At 36.4% G+C, this 24,693-nt stretch overlaps 1 protein-coding gene across 1 annotated transcript in view; it reads right to left on the reverse strand.

Annotated features, from left to right (window-relative positions):
- Nucleotides 1-24,693, reverse strand: part of LOC130995468 (callose synthase 9) — a 33,292-nt gene that overhangs the window by 1,079 nt on the left and 7,520 nt on the right. The window contains exons 11-50 of the mRNA XM_057920758.1: nucleotides 21,586-21,711; nucleotides 21,328-21,404; nucleotides 21,173-21,251; nucleotides 20,017-20,139; nucleotides 18,167-18,269; nucleotides 17,929-18,052; nucleotides 17,636-17,825; nucleotides 17,486-17,538; nucleotides 16,410-16,470; nucleotides 16,241-16,322; nucleotides 14,426-14,475; nucleotides 14,113-14,199; nucleotides 13,804-13,889; nucleotides 13,656-13,680; nucleotides 12,414-12,508; nucleotides 12,241-12,322; nucleotides 11,951-12,132; nucleotides 11,737-11,857; nucleotides 11,340-11,437; nucleotides 11,169-11,259; nucleotides 10,913-11,073; nucleotides 10,724-10,833; nucleotides 8,501-8,635; nucleotides 7,510-7,578; nucleotides 7,223-7,400; nucleotides 6,828-6,942; nucleotides 6,138-6,257; nucleotides 5,510-5,625; nucleotides 5,347-5,430; nucleotides 5,157-5,269; nucleotides 4,836-4,888; nucleotides 4,551-4,727; nucleotides 4,303-4,350; nucleotides 3,581-3,739; nucleotides 2,751-2,864; nucleotides 2,586-2,674; nucleotides 2,311-2,469; nucleotides 2,127-2,229; nucleotides 750-869; nucleotides 9-59 (exon numbers count right to left, since the gene is read on the reverse strand). Coding sequence (XP_057776741.1) covers nucleotides 9-59; nucleotides 750-869; nucleotides 2,127-2,229; nucleotides 2,311-2,469; nucleotides 2,586-2,674; nucleotides 2,751-2,864; nucleotides 3,581-3,739; nucleotides 4,303-4,350; nucleotides 4,551-4,727; nucleotides 4,836-4,888; nucleotides 5,157-5,269; nucleotides 5,347-5,430; nucleotides 5,510-5,625; nucleotides 6,138-6,257; nucleotides 6,828-6,942; nucleotides 7,223-7,400; nucleotides 7,510-7,578; nucleotides 8,501-8,635; nucleotides 10,724-10,833; nucleotides 10,913-11,073; nucleotides 11,169-11,259; nucleotides 11,340-11,437; nucleotides 11,737-11,857; nucleotides 11,951-12,132; nucleotides 12,241-12,322; nucleotides 12,414-12,508; nucleotides 13,656-13,680; nucleotides 13,804-13,889; nucleotides 14,113-14,199; nucleotides 14,426-14,475; nucleotides 16,241-16,322; nucleotides 16,410-16,470; nucleotides 17,486-17,538; nucleotides 17,636-17,825; nucleotides 17,929-18,052; nucleotides 18,167-18,269; nucleotides 20,017-20,139; nucleotides 21,173-21,251; nucleotides 21,328-21,404; nucleotides 21,586-21,711 — 4,209 coding nt within the window. The remainder of the gene's footprint in view (nucleotides 1-8; nucleotides 60-749; nucleotides 870-2,126; nucleotides 2,230-2,310; nucleotides 2,470-2,585; nucleotides 2,675-2,750; nucleotides 2,865-3,580; nucleotides 3,740-4,302; nucleotides 4,351-4,550; nucleotides 4,728-4,835; nucleotides 4,889-5,156; nucleotides 5,270-5,346; nucleotides 5,431-5,509; nucleotides 5,626-6,137; nucleotides 6,258-6,827; nucleotides 6,943-7,222; nucleotides 7,401-7,509; nucleotides 7,579-8,500; nucleotides 8,636-10,723; nucleotides 10,834-10,912; nucleotides 11,074-11,168; nucleotides 11,260-11,339; nucleotides 11,438-11,736; nucleotides 11,858-11,950; nucleotides 12,133-12,240; nucleotides 12,323-12,413; nucleotides 12,509-13,655; nucleotides 13,681-13,803; nucleotides 13,890-14,112; nucleotides 14,200-14,425; nucleotides 14,476-16,240; nucleotides 16,323-16,409; nucleotides 16,471-17,485; nucleotides 17,539-17,635; nucleotides 17,826-17,928; nucleotides 18,053-18,166; nucleotides 18,270-20,016; nucleotides 20,140-21,172; nucleotides 21,252-21,327; nucleotides 21,405-21,585; nucleotides 21,712-24,693) is intronic.

The following is a 24,693-nucleotide window of genomic DNA, read 5'->3' on the forward strand; positions in this document are numbered from 1 at the left end:
AATCTAACCTTGAAAAGAATTATAAGCACTGCAAACACTATCCATGAAAAGCCATATACCTGAAGAAAAACAAAAGAGAAACATAATCTTTAGACAATAGCCTAAATATTTAGGCATTGCAATGTAAGTAAGAATGTTCATAAATTATTTCTGCATACCCGTGCTTGGTCCAAAATGGATCTCTTAAATGGCCATTTAGACTTCTCATAGAAAAATCATTCTTACAAGCGTAGCTTGAGATTAGCAGATAATTAAGCTACATAATAACACTATTGAAATAGAAGTCATTTCTGTAGATAATCATGTCCTATAGAAAAGATAATTTACCCATGGGAGGGTTATCATTAGATTATTTTCAATCTCTTGTATCCCGATGAAGTTATATATAAACAAGAGATATCTGTCATTCCTAATGTTTTATCTGGTGAAGAAATTTGGTCCAGCTCAACATGCATTAATCTAATACATATATATATAATTACCACTTGCAGGATGACCTTGGCTCAGCAAACTTTTATAGCAGTTTTATTATCTCAATTCCTTAACCACACATAGAATATGAGATGATGCTAACTTTTAAATATAGATTTGACCCTTAACCCATGTTGATCATGTGATATTTGCCCAAAGGTAGCAACTATGTCTACTAGAATAATGCATCAGTCAAAACATTAAGGTTCGCAACCACGATTCCCAAAACCATTAGAAACAATAGGCACCATTCCTTCATTCAAAAACAAGAACTTTACCGTTAGTGATGTGTCATCTCCTTGAACATGCAACTTGTAAACAATACCATACTGGAAGATGAAAAATCGTAGGCTCAGGATCGTTTCCATCACTCGGCCACTGAAGGTTCGCATATGAGACTGTAACAAAGGTAAAATGTCAGACAAAAATATGAGAGCTCAAACAACAGTTCTACAGAGGCACTTACTAGTGCAAAAAAATTGTCTCACATACAACCAAAAATGAAAAGGAAAAAAAAAAAGAATAGCAGCACAAGGAAAATTATGACAAATGGTGTAATATGGCCTGTATATGATTTATGGTAGAAATGCCTATGACTTTTTGATTTTAACTGCTCAATCAAAGGCCACAATTGGGCTAACATTATGAATTAAAAATATGTACAACAAATTTTACATTCCTTCTTTTTCCTCTCTTTATTCTTCTTTTGTTCTATTCTTTCGAGTTGAGAGTGGCCGTGGGGATAGTTGGGGCTGCTGATGGTGGCAAGCATTGTAGCAGAGTAGGAGGGATCGATTTGTGAGGGGGTAGTGTGGCCTATTGTGGATAGGTGGAGACGTGGAGTGGGTAAAGGACAAAAAAAAGGGTACAAAATAGAGGAACAGAAAAAGAATGGAGCTTTTATATTCTTGTTTTTGAATCATTAGGGGTGAGCATAATTCTCCAAAACCGAAAAAAGCAAAAACCGAACCAAACCAAACCAAAATATTTAATTTGGTTCGGTTAATCGTTCCGATATGATTCTTTTTTTACCGAATTGCTGATAGCCGAATTATATATATATATATATATATATATATATATATATATATATATATATATATATAGGATGTGGTTATAATGAGAACCACACTTATCGTGAGAACATAAGAACCATTAAAATCAATGCATCTGCTATATAAATTAATGCATTCGCTATTAAATTTAATGCATTCGAAAATAATAAAAATTTTGCTCCCTTCAGGATTCGAACCTAGGATCTGCATTCATCCACCAAGACGATGCATCCACCGTAGATCTTGATGATCGAATGAGTTAAAATGGTTCTCCGTTCTAATTTTATTTAGTGGTTCTTATTTGAACCTCTCCCTATATATATATATATATATATATATATATTACTCTTATAGCCTCACCTAAAGCATATTCAAAAGATATTTTGTGTTAGCTTGCATTTATTTGTTGGAAACTTGAAAGTTGGAACTTTGGATGATATTGAGTATTGTTGCATTGTTGTTAATGATGTATTTTGAAATTCGAAGATTGTGATATTTTGGACTATTTATTTTTATTTGTTGAATTGTGATATTTTGCAAATTCGGTCGGGGTATGGGTAAAGATGCAATAAACAGTCAACAAAACAATCACAACCATACCAGTTCTTCATCCCACCAAGCCTCCCAGCTTTCTTGACCTTTCACTCCAATTCCACCTCTGTAAAGAAGCCAGTTTGTCCAATCTCGAAAATCTTCAACAGTCCTATTGATGAGAAGTGGGTTTATACTGGAACCAGACAGACTAACAGGTAGCAGATAGAAAATGCAAGGAATAGGAACTTACTTCTGCCACTCGAATCCAGATGGATTGAATAAATATGGAGCAAACAGCCACGAAATAGCCAGAAACCAACTGCTAACGGTGAGAAGAATATAGGATAGTGCACCACCCTCATTGTACCCATATGATAGGTATACCACTAACAGGAGCACAATTTCCATTCTGAAGAAAATAATGAAGTAAAGTTAAATGAATAGATGTCTAACCAAACACAGAGATATACACACACATGAGAGAGAGAGAGAGAGAGAGAGAGAGAGAGAGAGAGAGAGAGAGACCCCTTAACAAAATGACTTCGTGAGTAAAGCCTGTAATTTTCGCTAAACTTGATGTGGCGAACAACAAATCCTCTACCAGTTGCTTGGTACTGCAAAAAGTTATTACTTTCTTAGCAATTTTAAACATATGATTCGCCCTTGGCAGGAAAGGGTGGATTAGCATACCCTTGCACCACCATGAAGAATAGTACGGCCAAAGTAATGTGTCCTGGTGCCCAGTGAGAATGTGAAGTAGACAGTACATAGCTGAAACTGCATGGTGACAAAACTAACCATGGCCTGCAAGACAAAAAAGAAGAATCAAGAACAAATTAAAAGTCTGCAGAAAACAACCTTCATATCACCCCAAAAAAAGTAATAAGAACACTCGCCAATGCAACAGGGATTATATTGCTAATCAGACTACAAGAGGATTTCAATTAACTGTAATTTCTGGTCACCAAATTTGTAAGCTGAAGAAGTTTGATTCAACTAAAAGATCCTTAAAAATAATGTTTTGGTTAAACTATTTGGTTATTATTTAAATTCATCAACTCAACAAACAAATTAGAAAAAATCATAAACTATTCCAATAAGAATAGAAATTGAAAGAATCTATTAAATGGGTATGAAGAGACAAAATTTCTTGATTTAGACATCAAAGGATATTTCAGACGAATATAGATGGAGGATCCTGTGAGAACCACATCTTTTTGTGAGAACGGAGAACCATGAACAAATACATGAACATCGACAGTAAGACTTGAAGATCGTTGTTCATGTGTTTTTTATTTATGAAAAATTACATAAAATACATGAACAAAAGACAGTAAGACATGAACATCTTTTGTACATGTGTTTTTTATTCATGTATTTTATGTATTGTTCATGTATTTTATGTATTTGTTCATGGTTCTCCATTCTCACAAAAAGATGCGTTCTCACAGGATCCTAACCCTATATATATAAATTCTGGAAGAAAAATAGAGGGGAGGGGGAGGTGAGAATATACTTACCCTAAGAAAGCCTTGTTCCAATATGAAGCATAAAATCATTGGCAATGCTGTAAAGATACCAATCTGGAACAGAAACTGTGCATTTAGAGCTGCGCTGAGAGCAGTATTCCCCAATATATCAGCTCTGGTTTGTACAGCTTCTCCAACCCCAGATAATGCCTTGAAATGTTACAACAAATGTTAGGTGAAACTGGAAGTATGAACTCAGTAAATATTAATGCAGGATAAATATGTTATCTCAGCTAGTTCAATGAAACCCAAAGCTATCAACAGGTGTTCCCGAAACTAAATCTCGCAGGAGGATATGACAATATCAGAATAGAGGGAGGGTTTGGAGGACAGGCTGAAACCACTCTGATTTCTTTTGGTGGTGTACCAAAGTGGGACAGGGAAGGCAGTTTCTCATCATGTTCAATTTACCAGGGCTCCTAATACAGGTTATGTAAGGACACAAAAAGTACGAAAGAATCTCCTTGCCCTAGTTAGCATGCCAGACAAAGAGAGCAATCAATGATGCTCACTGTCGCCTTCCCTTAAGGTAAATGGGAAAAGGATAACATCCATATTTGTCCTCCTCACCCACGCTTCCAAAACTCCTAAAAGATTAAATTTGCAACTCCAAAACCAAGTGGACTTTAGCACAATGCTTATAAGAATCTAGATTTGAAGATTTCAATTAACAAGCTCTGAATCATCTTGAAGTATTAAGGGCATAAACTTACCAAATATACCCTCCCATAGAGAAACGCATACACAGTAAGCACTGTCAACTGCAAGTAGAATTAACAAAATTCTGTGAAGTACCAAAAAGCATCAATAAAGGTGTAGTAGAAAAAAAAAAAAATACAAATAACTTAAGGAAACAAGCAGTGCGAAAACAGATGCCTTTGGGCACCCAAATTAACTGCAAGCAAAATCAATGACAAAGCAAAATTCTGGAAAACCATTTTTTGCTACATGGAAAGCTAACCATGGTACAGAAGTAGTATCCAACAGTCGTGAAGTAGAAGGAGAGCATCCTGAAAAAATCAAAGAGCTGCCCAAGCCTGTAAACATCCCTGCTAAGAACTTGTTCACCATTGCCCCCAGCAACTTTGCCCTCAAAAACAGCAATCTGATTGAGCCCAACATCCCGCCCCTTGCCAACCTGTAGGAAACATTATTTTAGCCAATCTTATGCCCTTGGACTTACCTGTTTACCCTCCACCGCCCCACCAACTCCCCCAGCAGGGCTTTGAGCAATGCAAGACTATACCTGAATGTATTCATGGTGAGTCACATTTCCCTGGCGCAAAGTTGTGTTGAAACCTGCATTTTATCAACTTTTTCTTTAGAAAAGATAAACAGGAAAATCATGGAAAGCTCCATGAGCAGCTCCATTCATTATGACTTGAGAGGCAATGAAAGAAAACGAGTCTAAAATAATGTAGGTTGGGGAGGGGGGGATTAACTTCTTCATTTATCAAAGAATCACTCAAGGACCATGGCTGGGAATGCAACAGGTCTGTTTAATAGTATAAAGGATAAAAATGAAATGCTATAAAACAAAAAAAAATAGGCCAATCCAGAGTAATACCTGAATAAATATCTTCACTAATATTAATTACGCGAGATGCCTTACTGATACCACCCCTTGTGATATGAAAAACTCTGTCAAATACATCTGGATGTCCATAATGCATGCGGACCCTGACAATTACAAAAATATCAGTATTAACTATACCTTATCTTGCAAAGTAACATCATTGCATAGCAAGCATACTCACTTCAAGGGATTTGCAAGAACACGCTGACCAAGTGTGACAAAGCTAGATTCTTGATTAGACATGAAAGATGCCAACGAAGACACACTGCATCGGTAAGCTAAGAAATTAGGCATCCAGAAACATACAGAGAGCTAAAAAGTGCAGATATACAACTCCTAAACACCTTCCAGTAAATACATGCTCCCTCACACCAAGAATAGTAGGGGGACGTAATCCATGATCACAGTTAAACTCTTCAAGAAGATTTCTCATCTTCAGCGCTTCCTCAAAATAATTGTCCTGAGAGAAGTGACATATGGGCAAATGATGAAAAAGAACAGAGAAAATATTTAATTATCACAAGTTCAATGAATGCACAACAACAAACATAAGGGAAATAAGAATAAACATAGGGGAAATAACAATGCAAAGCCAAAGTCACAGGATAATACTTGCTTACCACAAGTTCAAAAACATATATCCAATATGCTCTAGGGAACTAATTATTCTGATATATATGCCAAGGGGGGTTTAGTGCATCTGACTGTCAAAAACTGTAAACACAGATATGCTTCTACTTGATTGAAGAAAATCAGAATAAAGTGACAAGCCTGAGAACAGATGCAAGGAAGCAATGTGCAGACATATCTTTCCCAACAGTACAATATTCATAGACTGAAGATCAAAGGCAAATCATTACCTTCATCATAAGTAATTTACGCATTTTATGAGGATAAATATAAAACTCCCACATCCATTGGCAGAGAACTTTAATTTGAGATAATGTAAATCAGATATATAATAATCCAAACCTGATTCATGTCAATTGTCTGAACAGCAAAACCACGAGTGAAGACTACAGCATGATTCTGATTTTCTGGTTTCCCTTCACCAACTTTAGGATTCCCTGGTAGCTTTATTGAATAGATTTCCTGCAATGAGTGTGAGTTATTTTTTATAGTTCAATATATGCCAACTCAAAATGACAATTGATGCAGGGATATTAGGCAAAGTATTCAAACATCAGCTTTGAGGTGTTACTAGAGAATATGAGAATAGTATTCCTTAATTTAGTTCCCTAGGCTAGCTAACACATTCTTGAAGAACAATATAGCACTTTATGAAGTTAGTGAGGAAAGCAGTGAGTGATCAGCAGCCAATGTGATTGGTTGTATTACAGGTGAATGGCCTATAAAGTAAACGAGTTCCACTGGGACACAACCCATTACAGGTTCCATCCTGCAAAGAAGCTTGCAGGTTACCCTCTTGATACAAAACGATGTCCAAGTGTCTTTATGTCTCCCAGTTGGTTTGTTTTGCGTAGGTGTGATTCAGAAGATACCCTAATCAAGTTTTCTTGTGCTTCCCGTTCTCTCCAAAGTTCTCAGAAATATTAGATACATACACAAGTTTAATTCAGTATCCGAGACAATCATCAGGATACTACACTCCAAAATTTTACCTCGGGAATGTAAAAAAATGAAAAAGATAATCATAAGAACCTTGTCTTTTCCATTGATATCGGCCTTCACAAGTTTTGAGAAATATTCTGTATGCACTTTCCCTTCCTTCAGAGATTCAACCTCATCTATGAAAGCAACTCGAAGAGCTTCATTTCTGTTTTCAGAATGTAGACAATTAGCTAAAGCAATTGGTACATCTAACGTCTCACAATAATTCCTATGTCAAACTGGAATCATGGTACAGCTTTAATCCAGACAGACTACATCAATACTTTTACCTATTGAAGTGCACGAAATCTGAATGGTTTAATTTTCATAGGGTAATCATAGACTCTAACCATAGCTTTCTCTATATAATTAGACTCTAAGGAAAACTCAGCAATCTGCCATTCATGCACAAAATCTAGGCCGGAAAATTTATATAATGACAGAACCTTTGCATTAACAAAGCAATATTTGCAGCTTCCGGCTTCTGCTCTTCCTTTTGCTTTCCATATATTTGACATGTAACAACATATGTGAACTTGAGATCAGCTTGAGCTCTTGCCTCTGGAGATAACTCAAAACCTTGAACATCAGCTGTTTCATTTCCTACAATGCCAGCTTCGACATCTGACATTAACCATGACATATCAGACACAGGTACGGGAAGAGGAGGGGTACCAATAAAAACTAAAATCAAACCAAAAAGAGGTAGTAATTAGTTACTAATAATGCAAACCTCCAGCTGACATCCGTTCTAGATAAGCCTGGAGCATCAAAGCTTTCCTGTAGTACATCATGCCCCTAACTGTTGTTCAATGAGTTAGAAAGCATATGAGGAAGATATACATAAGCAATGCTTCAACAGAAAATATTTCACAATCATCAGCAGGCCAGTGGGAGGGAAAAAATGTCATGTATCCAATGGAGAAAACTCATATGTAGAAGGAAGTATGTTCCCTCAAGGTACAATCACAACTATATATAACCAAGTCAGTGCAATTTCTATTCTCCCTCTTAGATTGTTGTATCTTGGTTCTCCTTAGAGCTGAAGAACGTAGATACAACAAAAATCCCACCTATCACCACCTCTAATCGCTTAAAAAGGAAAGTCTACATCTAGTAGGCAGATAATCCTATAAACAAAACTTCAACAGCACAATGTGCTTGTTCACAGACAGCTTAGGAAATGCTATTATGTCGCAATAAAACTTTCTAATCAGCATTACCACTGGTGTTACAATCATAAAGTTAGCAAGAGACAGTTTAAACGACACTTTCCAATATCAAGAACGCATCTCTTCGGGTATAATAGTCCAAGCTTGTAGGATTAAGCAATTAGCAAGGTAAGATGAATAGTGATGCTGGTGAATAGCCTATAAATACTCAAAAGCTCCGTTGAAAATCTCATTTGGGAACCAGTGGTGGCAAAATTTCCAACAGATTGGCAGTGTGGAAAAACATGTCCTGGAGGGAGATTAACTTTAATATCTCAAGTAGTTAGTGCTAATTCCAATTATAATATTATCAAGAATTGGAGTGAAAAGGAGGGAAAAGGGGCAGGCTGAAAAAAAAAAATCCATGCTGCCCGGGGAAAATTATCCACCCAACAGAGCATGTGAAAAGAGTGGGAAAAGGGTAAAAATATATGTTTTCCACCCTTTTCCATCAAAGAGAACGCACTCTACAGAAATGAAAGGATGTACAATAAAGAACTGCAGAAGACTCACCTGTTCTAGCTAGAGTTTGCCCTCGATAAGAAGCCCAAAACCGAAGTTCTAAGATATGGTTAGGATTATCACCAAGTTCCAACTCTGATGTGGTCTCATCACGTCCAATCCGAGCAAGGAAATTCTTCCATTCATCTGTATATGAAGAGAAGAATACTCCAGTAAATGAGAATAAAGTGTTATTCCTTTTAGTTTATTTAAGTTTTTCTGTGTATGGGCCGAAACAATTCATATAGCTGTTTCAAAGGTTTTAAAAGGCATTTTAAGCCTTGAGGCATAAATCATAAAAACACATGAAAATCCAAATATGTCAATAAGTATATTAAAACACATAAAACTATGGCAAATAAAATAAAACACAAAAAACTATAAATGATTATAAGTCTTTATAAGTCGAGTTACCGGAGAGGGGGAGAGAGAGAGAGAACGAGCAAGTGAGAGTAGAGTGGGAGGGAGCAGTCTGCAATTGTGTAGGTTTTCTCCCTTAATTTAGACTTGATTTTTTTTTTAAATTTCCAAATTAGGGATTTATAAAAGCAACCCAATTCAAATTAGGACTTAAACCTTAAAGCCCATTGAGGTTTGAGCCTTAATAAGCCAAAAACAGAAAAGTAACGCATAACTGGAACCCTAAACGCGAGCCGCGCATTGGTGCGCCTCGACTCAAATGAGGCATCCGCCTCGTTCGCAGCAGGTGAGGTACCGACTCAAATGCGTTTCTTGGTGCCTCACTGAGGCACACCTCAAAAATGTCTTTTTAAACCATGGCTGTTTAAAAGAAATGTAAAACACTGACAGTGCAAAAAAAAGCTACAGTGGAATCCAAGAGGAACAAAACCAATGTGTGAGTCTTAATCACGAGGACACAACCCCATGAGAAACAAACTTGCAAAAGGACTGCAGGATTGGACCTGTCCAGGCACATTATCAACATGGGGAGGAACAAATCCAAGATTTGTTCAACTGGAAACAAAAGGGAAGGAATTGGGTCCTACAAGCATGCGATCATCATGAGAACCGAGTCTCAAGAAATATGTAGTAGCTAACGGAGATTAAAAAGTGCATGGTTCAATTATCGAAGGTAGTGGAACAAACTGATGTGTAATGTGGAGTTTCTCCAGTAGCATTGGGTTGGGAAGGAGGTAGACAAACCTAGGTGCCATTTAAAGTTCCGGGGACAAGAAGCCAAACCACACAAAAAAATTTCGCGTAACTTACACAAAATCCAAGGGGTTGCTCAATAAATCATTTCTAAAAATACAAGGATATGGGCACAAAACAGGCTTGAAAATTGTAGATGACAAGGAAACCTACATAAAGAAAGACTCATAAGGCCTAAACAAAACAAGCAAACAAACTTACGGATGAGCCCAAATAGTTACCTAAGTGAGAAATCACTTGTTCAGAAAAAAAGGGGAAGAAAAGAATAAAACATTCCAAATATATTTAACTATTCCAAAGATCACTCCCGACTAGAACACTTTATCCTCGGAAAATCATTTATAAGTGCTAATATTTTAGTAATATGTACATTGTACAAGGTTCACTTAAATAATTTGGAGAAAGGACAAATAATGCAATGGAAACACAAAATCCACAACAACATGACATAAATTGCATATTTTTATTTAAAAAAATGTTTAAAAGGAGAACCATAAATTATATAGAACCAACAACGGAAGCAGAGGTATTGACATCATTGCATACACAGGAAGGTGGGCACCCGCTCACAGAAAAAGGTGAAATAATTACCAAATGAATCTGTTTTCTTTGAGATAATGATATTTTAATAAAAAATCAAAATCCCCATATAAATATTTAAACAAATAGGGATGTGAATTATATGGAGTACTTGGATTTAGAGGATTGATGACTCCAAGCCCATACTCTTGCTTAGTTGTAATAGTCTCACACTTTTTGTCTCTCACAAATTAATATTCAGATTTTATTAGATTCAGTAAATGAAGTATAGTGTGTATGCACCAGCTCACACCAACTAAAAACAAATCCAAGGCAGGTGCCACATTTGGGGCTTATTTTGTAGCATAATGAAAACAAAATGGTCTATATGGTCGAAAAAATAATTTATGAGCTAACCCTTAGGTATAATGTCCGAGGCTAACTTGTAATTTTTCAACAAAAAAAAAAAACAAAAAGCACATTTGAGATCTCCAATCTGAAAAAACAGAAGAACTTGCACCAACAAAGACAAGCTGAACATACCCGGATATATCTTTTGGAGGTAAAACAAGGTTGTGATGCCATCTTCATTTTTCTTGAGGAGCTCCGACATGCTGTACAGCACAATCTCTGAGTAATACGGAGTGAACACACTGCAATCGAAAACAGGAAGAATCACATAGCTATTCATATGAAGCAACTTAGCCAAATAATTTAAATCACAAGAACTACCTAAAAGATAGCATCTCTCGGACAGGCTTAGCTACAGGCATCTCCATGAAGAGGGAGTTCGTGAAAAACTGTAGCCTCCTTCTAGCCTCGAGATTCTTAGGAATGTTTGCGGCAGAGTCTTTGATAGTAAGCAGAGAATACAATCTACTGACTTGTGCTTTCTACAGATGTATTGAGTAGACAAACTCATAATACTACATATAATTTGATAAAGCAGACCAAGAGATAGGAAGTACAGGTGCCAAAGAAAGCATACCAACTCAGCTTCTTTAGGCCACCTCAGTTTTTGAAACAGACGCCCTTCAGTCCGGGCTCTTGACAGCATGTTCCATATCTCAAAATTATCTCTACAGTTTAAACAAGTTATACCCCACACCTTTGGAAAGACCAAAAATAAAGAAGAAATGAATGTACCACTCATACAAACCTCATGTTGATAGACAGAACATCAATTCGCATAACATCATATAAATCTAAAATAGCTTTAACAGCGCCAGTTTCAAGGTCAGGTGTCTGTTCCTTTTTCTGCAAATAGATTTTAAACATTCAAACAAGTTCAGGATGGAAAATCCAATAAAGTCCTTGCAAGTCAACAAGAACAAGGCATACTATCTATTCTACATTTAAAATTTAATGTTTCCTAGTTGAGTTTGGGTTGTTGGTAGGTCTCAAATCATAACAAATTTAAGGCATGTTAGGAATATGATGGATCTCAATCTTTACAAGATGACTAGTTCCTTTTAACTGTTTTATTTTTGTGTATAGTCCGGTCTCTTTTGATAAATATTTCATGTTTCTAAAAAATAAAAGAAACTTCCACGAACCAATATTCCTAGGAGTGCAGTGACTTTCTGTATAACAAGCGGCAGCTTGTCCAGCTGAAGATCAACAAGGATACTCCCTTTCGCTATGCTCCCTTGAATATCTTCATATATCCTCGCAACCCTGCCATGATTCCAAGGAGGGCATCATAAGCCTACATGAGAAATCTTGGAGCCTCTAACGTAGAGGAAAACATGAATATTAAAATTAAATTACCACTTCTTTCCTTCGTTATTTCCTTCATCATCCAATATTTCTGTGAGGATAAATTTGACACTATAAAAGCACTCCTCAACAGCATATTTCATATAATCATCTCTCGAGATTCTTTCCCAAAGCTCTTCTTGAGAATCTTTGGTCTCTTTACTCTCTAAAGCAATATCTTTTGCAAGGAATATCTACAATGATTTGTACAGGGCAGACAGAAGCAGATATATATAATATTGAATAAATGCCAAAGGCATACCAATCAAGAAAAGTAAGAATGGCTAAGGACATCAGCAGACCTTGCTAGCTAGAAGAAAAAGAGGCCATTGGACAAGTGAAAGGCTCCTTGAATTTTTGGGCATTTGAAGCAACTCCATTTCCCTATGCATCATATAAGAGCAACATTTAGAATAAGATTCAAGCAATCTAAAACAATTGTAGATGATAAAACAACTGGAACTATAAAACTCACAGATCGTCGACATAATCTTCCTCCCTCAGATTCTTAATAATTTCATTCCAAAATGGAGCAAATTGAGCAGCATCAATTTTGTTCTTATCCAGAACCTTCCGTGAGACAAATAAAAGAATTTAACACGTCACAATTAAACTATTCAATCAAAGCCCAAGATGAAAAAATTATTGGAAGAAAGCTAACAGACTAGTTCACCAAGCTATATTTTGGGGATAATAGAATAAGATCCAGAATTCGGAGAATATACAATTTGAATACAATATCAACAATTTTCAAGAAATCAACTGTTTGAGTCGATGAAACATACAATTTCTACAACTTCCTTAGAATTTCAATTTCACAATCTCATCATATGGAAGAAATATAATTTTAATAGATCATACTCATCTGTAATATTGTATATTTGTACCAAAAGATTTTAGCATTCATTTCTGTGATGACATTATTGGTACTTTCCAGCCTGGCAGGATACAGAAAATTCTATTCATGAAAAAAGCACAGATGTAAACTTGTGAAACAATATCATATTTGTTCACAGGCACACCAAACACTGATCAGCAACAAATGCAAGCCAAAATACATAGGCGATAGCTGATTCTCACAGCAAAACCGAAAAATCCAGATATAATTATTTCTTTGGATTGGCATCACTCTATGGACATTTGTGCCATGAAGGGGAGTTTTTTGGTTTACTATTGCTGGCAAAGTGCGAGCAATGCTGCTAGCAACCAAAATACATGAGATACATCCATATGATATAAAAGATAACTCTTTATTTACAAGAGTGCAGTCCAGTTGATGAACTACTGATCAAAAGAGGAAATTCTTTTAAGACGCTCATGCGCAAGAATCTTAGTTGGTAAATAGATATAAGAATGGTTTACCATCCATGACCAAAATATCTATAGTTTCTCCATAAGTCAAAATACCAATTGGAAGATTTGGCTACAGATATGAAATCCTTAGCCAAATCCTTTGATGGCCTATGCCAGAACTTAGAAAAAAGACAATGTAACAGAATCAAAACCGATTAAGTACGCTATCCAGGGCACTAGAAAGCTAAATCGTATCCACGTTCTTCAACTTAATTCCAGAGTCAGTACTCTATTATGCTGTGGTTAAGAGTTGTTCAGTTTCCTTACATCGTTGAAAGATTAACTGTGTAATTCAATACTACAGAAATATAGGCATATGAAATATGAGAGGCACTTGTTCTTCGATGTAGTAAGTCTAACTAACCTGACCAGATGGTTGCACAGATTCCCTGCAAAAGAAAGATTTGATTAAATTCCATTAAAAAAACAAATTGCAAGTAGGGAGTGTTCTTGCATGGTATTATTTCTGCTGTTCTCCAAGAAATAAAGGTTCAATCTGTAGGAGAAAGAACCTTTGGGGAAGTGGTACGTGTAGAGTATTCATAAAAGCTGCAGGAAACTTCTCAAAAAGTTGATGAACAGCATCGAGAGATCTAATCTGAAGTCCATGGGAAAAAGAAAAATCAGTTGTTAAAGATAAACAAGGAGTTAAAAGCAAATCATCTATTGGATCCATCAATAAGGAACACACATAAAGAATAAATACAAAGATTTAATATTCGCAGCAAGAAATGAAAATGCGTATATCTGCATTGTTACGGTCATCCTCAGGTATTCTCAGAAGTAGTGAAATAACTCAAAGTCCACAATGATAATGTTACCTCTCCAAGGCGATCTCTAGCGCCCAGTAGGAAACCCAATATAGCAGATACAATAGTGTAGAACACTTGGATATCCATGAGATAAATCTGCAACAGAAAGCAGAGGACAGCATAACCAAAATTCATAACTAGAATTACTGACGGATCATAACTACCAACGCCATTACTGGAACGCAATATAAATACCACATGGAACGTACAATTCAAACACTAGGTGTTGAGACTGAATACCATAAAAACAAGGACAAAAGAATTGAAGAGCCTATAATTCAAGACCAAAAAAGACAACAATAAATAAATAAAGCATACTTACAGCAAGTACAGGGGCCCATAAGCTTAGTACCGTAAACGCATTATGGTTATCTATAAATAGAGAGACATTAGCAATTTATTCATAGAAAAAAAAAACGAACTAATATGAAAAACAGTGTCAAATATTGGTGGACGTGATTACACATGAATCTTAGTTCACATAGAAGCAACCAAACACCTCAAAGCAGTAAAAAAATTAACACCAGGATCCTGAATAACTCAAAACTATATTAGACATCAAATACCACAAGAAAAACAGGGATCCAGGTCCAAAAAACATTACCATCAAAATAACTAGTAAAAGCAAAGCATCATTTCTTTTTGGGCTAATGGCCGCTAAATCCCATAACTATTTGCATTTTCACGTTTTGCATCGTTTTTAGAAATTCTGCCTTAGTATATCACAACTAATTAAGGAATCGTGATTTGCATCCGGCAAAGTTTTCCGGCAACATAAATTAATCTACGTGGCATTTTGTTTGCTGACAAGGGTGATTATAATCTACATGGCAATTAGTTGTTAATTTTTTTTTTTAGATGACGTGTCTCACCCTCTCTATCTCCTCTCTCACTCTCGATCTCTCTCTCTCTCACAGAAACCCCCTCTCCCTCTCTTTCCCTTGCTTTGCCGCCTCCATCTCCAATGAGGGCCGCCATTGGCAGCCACTCCGCGGCGCCTCCTACCCCCTATTTCTCCATCTCGCTCGGCTCTCTCTCTCTCTGTCTCCATTATCCGCCGTGCTACACAGCCACGACCCCGCTGCACGGCCACCGCCGGCGGTCGTCACCGTTACTTCCTCAGCCCGGCGCCGCCCCCCTAATTTCCCCAAATTTCATAAACCCTTCCCCCCTTAATCTCAGCCCAAAATCTCTCTGAAATCCCCTCCCTTTCCTATCATACGACAACGGCTGCCGCCGCTTCACCCTTGATTCACGGCGAGAATCGCCGCCCACTCACATCCGGCGATAACAGCATCAGCCCCCAGGCTCACTGTCACCGCCGCCCTCCACCGCCTCTATCTCCCTCGCTCTCTCATCGGAACGGGCAGCAGCCACCTCCACTGTCCCAAATCCAAAGGAATTCGCCATTTCAACTGGATTGCGAGGATGACGATGAATTCGCCATTTCACCCAATCTTATGAACCCTAATTTCAGCTCGAAAATTATGAGATTCAATCCAAAATAAACCCTAGTATACGATTAGGGTTGTTAATTCTAAGAAGAACAAAAACGATGACGTTTTGATATTAATAAAATTAAATAAACGTATCGGAATTCTATGCCACGTAGATTAGTCCGACTGCCAAGTCATCTTCAATTTTGCCAGAAAATTTCGCATGATGCAAATCGCGACTCCTTAATTAGTTGTGATATATTGAGGCAGAATTTCTAAAAACGATGCAAAACGCGAAAACACAAATAATTATAGGATTTAACGGCTATTAGCCCTTTCTTTTTTATTTTCTTTTTTTGGTTCATAACTTCATAAATAAATTTCATTCCTCCAAAAGGCCCAAAGGGCCATTTTTTAAATTATCCAAAAGTGATAGTAGTAGTGAATGACTTTTCATTCCACCAACATTCAGAGGTAAGACCAAAATCATTCCTTATTACCAAAAATCAACTTTTCCTTCCATTCCAATTCCCTCCAAACCAAACAATTCAAGCACCACCAACCATTGTAAATCTACCCTGCCTCATAAACGGATATGTACTGTTATTAAGTTCAGGGATTCATGCAGATACACAAAATCATTCCACATCATAACAAACAGACAGTGCCCATGTGCATACGGCAATAAATTTGTGGCTTACTTTTTGACACGATATCATGCCATGAGTATTGGTTAATTGACAAGTTTACTAAGAACCTTGTTGGATCTGCCAATGGCCTAATCTGCAACGAGAAGCACAAAAGTCAATGTTATTATAGAAATATAATTAACTTTATGTAAATTTGCTATAAATGAATTTTAACACTTGCCAGTAGGAAATAAGCAAAAGAAAACTTGCATCCCAGCACAACTAACCAAAAGATCATGTATCTGCAATAAAGACAGGAGTTATTCAACATGATCTCAGTGTACTAGTGTACTAGTCTACAAGACATGAAATTAATAAATAATGCAGTACTATATAGTTATCCCATGGTGTTATCAATTTGAAATATCTTAGTATCAAGAAATGACTATACCTGTAAGTAATTCCATGGCAGTAAAAAATTTATACATTCAGGGAAGTTGTATCATGATGATATATACGATCAATTTAAGTAATCTTTTACGTAAAAATTAGCGAAATAGCATGCTAGAATAGAACAGTGAAGTCATATTTGGGTAAATAGATGGATTGGGATAACTGGGTATAATCATGTATAAAATCTCGGAAGTTAACACAAAAAGAATAAGCTGATTCCCAGGAAATTCAGCTTTCTTTATAAAATGAACTTTAAAATAAGAAGATTTTGGTTTTGAAAAAAAGAAAAAGCATGGAAATACATCCTAAAAGTTCTGCCATTCTAAAGAGAAGAAGGAACACTATAACCAACTTTCCAGGTAACCAAACTAGGACAGAAGTAACTAAGCTCCTTCTGACAGTCTATGGTTAAAATAAAATTAACCGCATGCTTAATAAGGTATAAATTTTATCAACTTTTAGGGTGAACAAAACAGACCCCGTCATGTTTCTCTCTCCTCTCCCTTTCCTCCTCATTTCCCACGACTTTTAAACAATTTGAGCAAGTGCACGGAATTTCTGTCATCGTGCTGTTGTCCTCTAATGATTGCACGACGGCGGCCCATAGCCGCTGTGTGAACTTCAGGTGAGAAGAGGTGGGGAAGAAGATGATATTAGCAAGGGTATTTTGGTCAAATTGGGTAGAATTTATATAGTGTTAAATTAGTCGGTATTTTTTGTCTTTCACTATCCTAAGTAGGTAAAAATTATTTAGCCTCTTTTTCTTTTCTAGTGGTCATAAGGACCACAAAAAGGCTACTGATACAAAACATGCACAGAGAAAAGAGACAGCAGTTCCAATCAGCCAAAAGGTCGGTATAGTACTTCATGAAATCTGAAGCTCTTTCATACATGCCCCGGCCGACATAGTAATGTTCCTATATCACAAGAACAGAAAGATAATTCAGAAAACAGCCTTCAATATAATAACTAAAATTCTTCCTTTCATGCAAATACGCAATATAAAATGTAAACCTCGTGCATCCACTTCATCCAACGAACAAGAGGCCAACTATCGCACCGATCTGACAGACGGTGACATGCTGGGATGTGCAGCAAGAAACTCAAGCAGAACTTTGCACCAGCGTAGATGGAAAGAACAATTACATAAAGTTTATAAACAACAGAAGTGTTATTGTTATCACTCTTGTCTTCAAGCGCTTTCCTGAAATTATCAAAAAGAAAACGAGACTAAGGAATTCCACTTATAGCACAGAAAAGAAAAACGGGTACAGAAAAAAAAAAAAAAAGGTCCAGGATTTACATACACATAAAGGAAACATATGAAAACTGATAACAAGGTATAGCTAAGAAGGCGGAGGAAAATTCGGGTGACAGCAAGGCTCCTTGATGTAGCATATGCTCCATACATCATTACAATATCCAGAATACCTAAAGGACCAAAAAGCAAGACAATACAGGACAAAGTTCAGAATAAATCAACTGACCTCATGTAAGAAAACAGTAATTAAAATATCAACGAATTGAACCAAAATTATTTCTCACTCTCAAAGAATTTCATCACAAAATATGTGGGGCCAACACTAAGAACTTCTCGGATGGTCTTGGAGTTGATATTTCCATTATTGAAGGCAATTATGGCAAGTCCCTGGGACAAAATAATAAAGTAAAAGTTGTTAAATAGAGGCCAAGCAGTGAAGAGCACACTTGACCCAGCACTGCACAATGAAAAATGTCCAAAATATGGAGAAACAATTCTTCGAGCAAAAAGTGTATTAAATGAATAAAAAGATACTCCCTCCGTCCGCCAAGATTATGGCAATTTGCTTGGGTACGGGATTTAATAAAATTGGTGATGATTTTGATGTAGTGGAGAAAGGGTCCCACCACTTTATGAGATGAGTGGTTGAGATTGAATTTTGAGTGGTTTTTTTGTAAATAAAGAGTGTTAGTAAGGATAAAATATTAAAGAGGATGGTAAGACCATTGCCATAAAAGGAAAGTGACATAATCTTGGCGGACGCCCGATATAGTAATTGTGACATAATCTTGGCGGACGGAGGGAGTAATAACATGTTCACAGAAGATTTTGTGACAAGTGAAAACACGATGAGCTGCCGATGAAGCAATACTAGAAAAAATCAAGAACCATTGAAAAGAAAATTATCAGGTTTCCAAGAACAAACCATTAACTACAAACTTGTTGCTAAACAAGTAAAGATTTGAATAAAACCATTCTAGAAGTATGTTATGTATCAAGCATCAATTATTTTCTTGTTATCTAGAATGTTTCGATCATATCTGTAGTTTTGATCGGCTGAACATTTAGATAGGATAGAAGGGATGAACAAAGTCAAAAACAGAAAAAATGTATTTTTTGGTCTACTAAGTAAAAGAGTATCACAAAATGACAGGAATACAAAACAAAACTTTAATAATGAGAAATGGAACCAAGACTAATGGGATGAGAAATCTTGAAGCAGAACAAAGTTGAGCTAAAGAACAATGCTCCATATTTTAACAGTATCAGATACAAGGAAATCCTTCAAATCTTTATTGTTTGAGACCCTCCATGCAACACTAAATTTCACTCTATTGGTCTATCCTACACTGCGTATATGGAGCACAGTTGCAACTTAATGTCTTTTATAAAGTCTAACCAATTTAGACCCTTTTTCAGACACTGCATTAATGAACATATGTCAGCAGGAATGAACTTAGCTAGTTAGCTATCTGCATGGGTTGATGTCATATAGGCATTGACCAAAAGAAACATGATTATCAAAAGAATATTCTTTAGTTCACAAAACGAGAGCATACAAAAGGTCTTCCAACATCACCATTTTGCTTTTCCATCCTATTCTTACATCCTCTGTTTCCATCATGTCCAGAATACACTTAGCAGGTCAATTATAACAAAGTTACATCAAGCAGGCACGAAAGTATAGTTTTTTATATTTATTGAAAAAAAATGAAAAAGAATGGTACATCATACACGCACGAAAGTATAGTTTTATATTTGTTGGGAAAAAAAATGAAAAAGAATGGTTTATTTGTTCACCTGCCAACTTTGAAAGATCTTTTCCCTTTTCTTAAACGTAGGATATCTTTTTCCCTATTCTTTAAAAAAAAAACCCTCATAGTTTTTCTTTTGGCATGCTTGGTAGAAGGAGCAATGTTCCTATTAACACAGGCATCATATTTAAAAATCAACACTTATATCCCTGTTTACTTTTTAAACCACTTCAACTGAGAAACAACTCCATATTCTCTCTACAACTGGACAATGCCATCAATTTGCACCTTCAAATAGTTTAATTTCATTATTTAAGCATTTTTCAAAATTCTGGGGCATGTCCAGTACATTAAGAATGGCTAAGGTTTAACTAGCAAACCTGAAACATCACAAAGAGGAATATCCATAGACGGTGAAAGCTGTGATAGAGATGAAGAAATGTCCTATGTTCAACAAAAGATGTCTTCCCACAGCGTTTGCCTCCCCCCAACTTCAGAACATTCTGCAAATGAAGAATGGAACATTAATGTACAGTCAATTCCTATAAACTTCAATAGGTGATCTGCAATCCTTCAGTCAAAGGGGGGGAAAAAACAAGTTCTTAGTCAATCTATGAAATAAGAAATAAACTAAAAGAAAGCGATAATTCATTGACAGAGATACATAGAAACCAAGTTTCATACATTTCTCTTTTCAAACTTGTTTTATACTAAAATATAGAAAGTTCGAGTTGAGTGTGAAGTAATATAATCATTAATATGCCCATTTAGAAGGCATGCCTTGAGAATTCCATAACATGGGCACAAGTCAGCAAAACACTATCATCTTCAACAACTAAGAAATTTTCATAGAGCAAAATAACTCAGTATCAAACCTGAATAGAAAGTTCAACATTAGCATCACAATATTCTGTTTTAATGTTGTCTTGTTTCGTCAGAGATATAATCTCCAAGGAAACAAGTGATGCCAAAGTGTTTTCTTATCAGAAATGGGTTAAGACAGGATGAAATCACTTTCTGGGATTTCTCATCCCTCTCCAATACCTACTCATTGATTCCTTATAAGTAAGTTGTCTCTAATCAAAAAAACAAAAAAGAAGAGTTCAATGAATATGCAGATAGGTATCACATGTATACGTTAGGTATCTAGATTTTTTGAGTGGACTATTCAATGGATCTTAAATTAATTAAGTATTAAAAAAGGGTAACTAGTAACTACTTATGAAACACTCCTCCTTCCAAGTGATTTGTAAATTATCACTTAAACGGTAAGCCAACACGATCTCGGATGTATCCAGCTGATTAGAACTTTTTTTACCATTATTCAACTTAGAGAGAACTGCCAGAAATTGTCAAAGAAATCTCAAATGCTAAACCATGTTGCCAAGTTGGTAAGTTTGGCTCTGAGAGTCTACAATTACAAAAGAAGAGTTCAATTGACGACAGAAGCAGCACATACCCAATTTCTACAATATGATTGAAATAAATTCCATGTCATAAATCGATTCCTGTAAAAATTGGCAAAAGTAATTGTACCTTGGACCTCGGCGTTGGCTTTAGGAGAAACTTTGAACTCGTGTGCCATGGCCAACGAAGATCAAAGCAGCTCAGTGACCTAGTGAACATGTAAAATTTCACCAACAGATGTATCCTACATAAACATTAAATAAGAGAGAATAACAAAAAATTACCAGAAAAATTCATTAAAATCATCATAATTTCTCCAGGCTGAATGAGGCGCACGCCCATTATCATTGTTGGCAGCTTCCTTAGGATCAAAAATAAAGATTAACTCAACAATAGGATATGATTAGCTTTTACCATTGAAATTTCACAGAATGATACTGGAATATAAATATCCACAAGAGACTTCTAGCACCCAAGTTGAAATGACTACATATTTCTAACAGCAACAAAAAGCAAGCGTAACTCAAATTACTTGAACATACCAAGCTAATGACATCATAAAGAGGGCGTATAATTTGATCAAGAAATGATACATCAGAGCCAAAAAGACAACTGTCAGCTGGCTGTGCAACCTGCTTCCGTAATGCATCTTCCAGCTCCCTTCCCATCTGTTTAATAGATTCATTCATTCAGAGCAGGAAATTAGGGCCTGGAAGCTTTAGCTAGAACAGAGTTTAAAGGGGAAAGTACAATCTATTTGAGGTAAAAAATTGAGGCATTATTTTATCGACTCTGTAAAAGAAACCACAACAAACATAAGACGAAGCTCGTCTTTTCGTCGTTTCACCACTTCAAGTTATTTCTGATGAAGTAGGTAGTGTTATTAATTATCAAGTTGGCTTTAGATAAAGTGGTGAAACGACGATCGATGGTCGAATATTATATGTGATATATTCAGATTCATATAGTATTTATATTCAAAGTTGTAACAAATATACATATGCATATCATAAGATACTCATTACAACATTTTTTTATAAATAAATTATGGCATATTATAGTATAACATATTACATATTAACAATATAATGTACATTAGAAGTACATACAAGTGATAATATTATACACATATTGACCGATATTCATTGCAGTAGGCATTAATTAGGACAAGATGTGCATATACATAAATTACTTTAATTTGGGGTGTGAAGGAGAAAAATCCAATATGGTGGGTAAACAACAGATGGAGAGCCATTTCAGCCTGCATCAGCACTTTCAATGGCATAAGGCAAATATCTCAACACAGGCATTGTTGTAAAAAGCGTCAGTGAGGCACGCCTCAAGCCTGAGGCTTTAGAAAGGCGCCTCAAGGCTTAAGACTTCTATGTATAAGATGAGGCTTACGCCTCAATCTGTGAGAGGCACGCCTCACTGTAGGCTTCAAAATTAAGTATCTTTTGGGCCCTTTTTTGGTTCAATTTTTTGAATTTTTGCAAAGCCCATAACAATTAAAGAAAAGCCGAACCCTAATTGATTTTAAAATTAAAAAAAAAAACCCAACCCTAATTGACGTTAAAATTACATAAAAAAGAAAGACAAAAAAGTGAAGAATCAGTGCCTCTCTCTATAGGTCCCTCTTTGCTCTCTTCCTCTCCTCAGTCCTCAGCTCGCGCCACCACCCTCCTCTGGCGCCAACTTCAGAGGTAACTTTTTTTTTTAGAAGCAAGTTAAGCAAGCAACATGAACTTGATTTTTTTAGTTAACACCTAACACACACAGCAGCTGTATCAGACTAGCATTCTGCACTTTTTTTTAGCAACACAGCAGCTGTGCGGTTTGGGGAATTTGAGCTGCTGCAGTTACTTTAAATTTTAGTTTTGAGACTTATTATTTGTTTAATTTCATTGGACATGTAGGGAATGGCTTCAAAAGAAGGCCAATTCCAGGCAATACGAGTTATGTAAACGTTGAATGCATCTTTTGCAAACAATTGATTACGGGCGGAGTTATTAGAATGGAAGACCATCTTGCTCATACTCATCGTAACGTAAAGCCAAGTAAAATGTGCCACCAGAGGTGAAAAAAGAAATGGAGGATTACTTGAAGAAAGCATCATACTCTAAGCAAAAGAAGCGACAACGATTTGAGGATGAAATTGCTTGGGAGGCATATTATGAATATGAGTAGAGTGCGAGGACATTTTATGGAGGTCGAAGTACTGGTGATTCAGATACTCAAAGCGTTAGAGGACCGATGGATAGGTTTCTTGTACATGATGACGTTGAAGATGTACAAGCTACAGGCCCTACACACCCTACACAGACTACAGCCCCCTGCACCTCCTCATCCCCAAGAATCTATACCTATTATAAAAGTGCCTTGTTTTACAAAATTTGATTTGCCTATATTGTCCTTATTTTTAAATCTATTTTAAGGGCAACAATGTAATATCATATTACTAATATCATCCTCACCACAAACATACAAGAATCTCGTTCCTATGACAATTCTAAATAACTTTGAACTCTTTCAAATCACCCACTATTTATATATACATGATAACTTTCAAACCAAATATATCCCAAAAAAAAAACATAGACGCATTAAGCATTAAGGGAAATATAAGTTGGTAATATAATAATATAACATAATAGTATTGTTACCCGTTCATGGAAATAATATTAGTAAAATTAAATCACAGAGAAATTTTAATTAAGAAGAAAAGTGTGTTCTGACATTGGGCTATTTTTCTTTGACAACGGAGTTTCATTTAATTGCGTTGGAAGTAGCTCATTTGTGAGCATGTGCAGATCAATTGTAGAATATGGTAGAGGGTTGAAAACTCCTTTGTTTGTTTGTTTCAACAACAACAAATTGGTGGATTCAATTTGGGGATGAAACTCCAAAGCTTCAAAGCTTTGTCGTGAAAATATTCAGTTTAACATGTTCGGCTTCAGCTTGCGAGCGTAATTGTAGCATGTTCAATCAGGTTTTAAACTTTTAATTTAACCATTTTATTTAATTAAGATTTAAGTTATGATAATTGCTTATATTAGTATATACTCCCTCCGTCCCATTAATAAAGACATAGGTCTTTTGGGCACGGAGATTAAGGAGAGGTAGATTAGTTGTTAAAGTGTTGTGGCCCACCACTATTAGTGTAGTTGATTAGTTTTAATTTAGTGTATTTATTTATTTCTATTTAATGTTTTAGTTGAATTTTAAACCACCACCATCTCCGACAACCACCACCGCCGCCTCCGACACCACCGCCACCTCATAAATTCAACCCCCAATTCATACCCAAAATCAACACTACCGCCGCCGCCTACGACAACCACCACCACCTCACAAATTCAACCCCCAAATCAAACCCAAAAATCAAACCCAAAATCGAACCCAAAAATCGAATCGCGGTAAACCCTAGCCCCTAACCCAAAAATCGAATCACGGCAGACACAGAGTCTAGGGAGAGTGAGATGAGCGAGAGAGATGAGGGAGAAGCAGGACGTCGGCTGGAGAAGGAGAAGCAGGCGGCGGCGGAGAAGGAGAAGAGAGGGGGAGGGGCGCCGCGCTGCAAACCCTAGTCCACCACCGGAAAGTTAAATCTCCGCCGACCACCACTCTTTGCTGCCGAAACCAAACCACTG

The sequence above is a fragment of the Salvia miltiorrhiza genome, chromosome 7 (genome assembly GCF_028751815.1).
Source record: "Salvia miltiorrhiza cultivar Shanhuang (shh) chromosome 7, IMPLAD_Smil_shh, whole genome shotgun sequence".
NCBI classification, from domain to species: Eukaryota; Viridiplantae; Streptophyta; class Magnoliopsida; order Lamiales; family Lamiaceae; genus Salvia; species Salvia miltiorrhiza.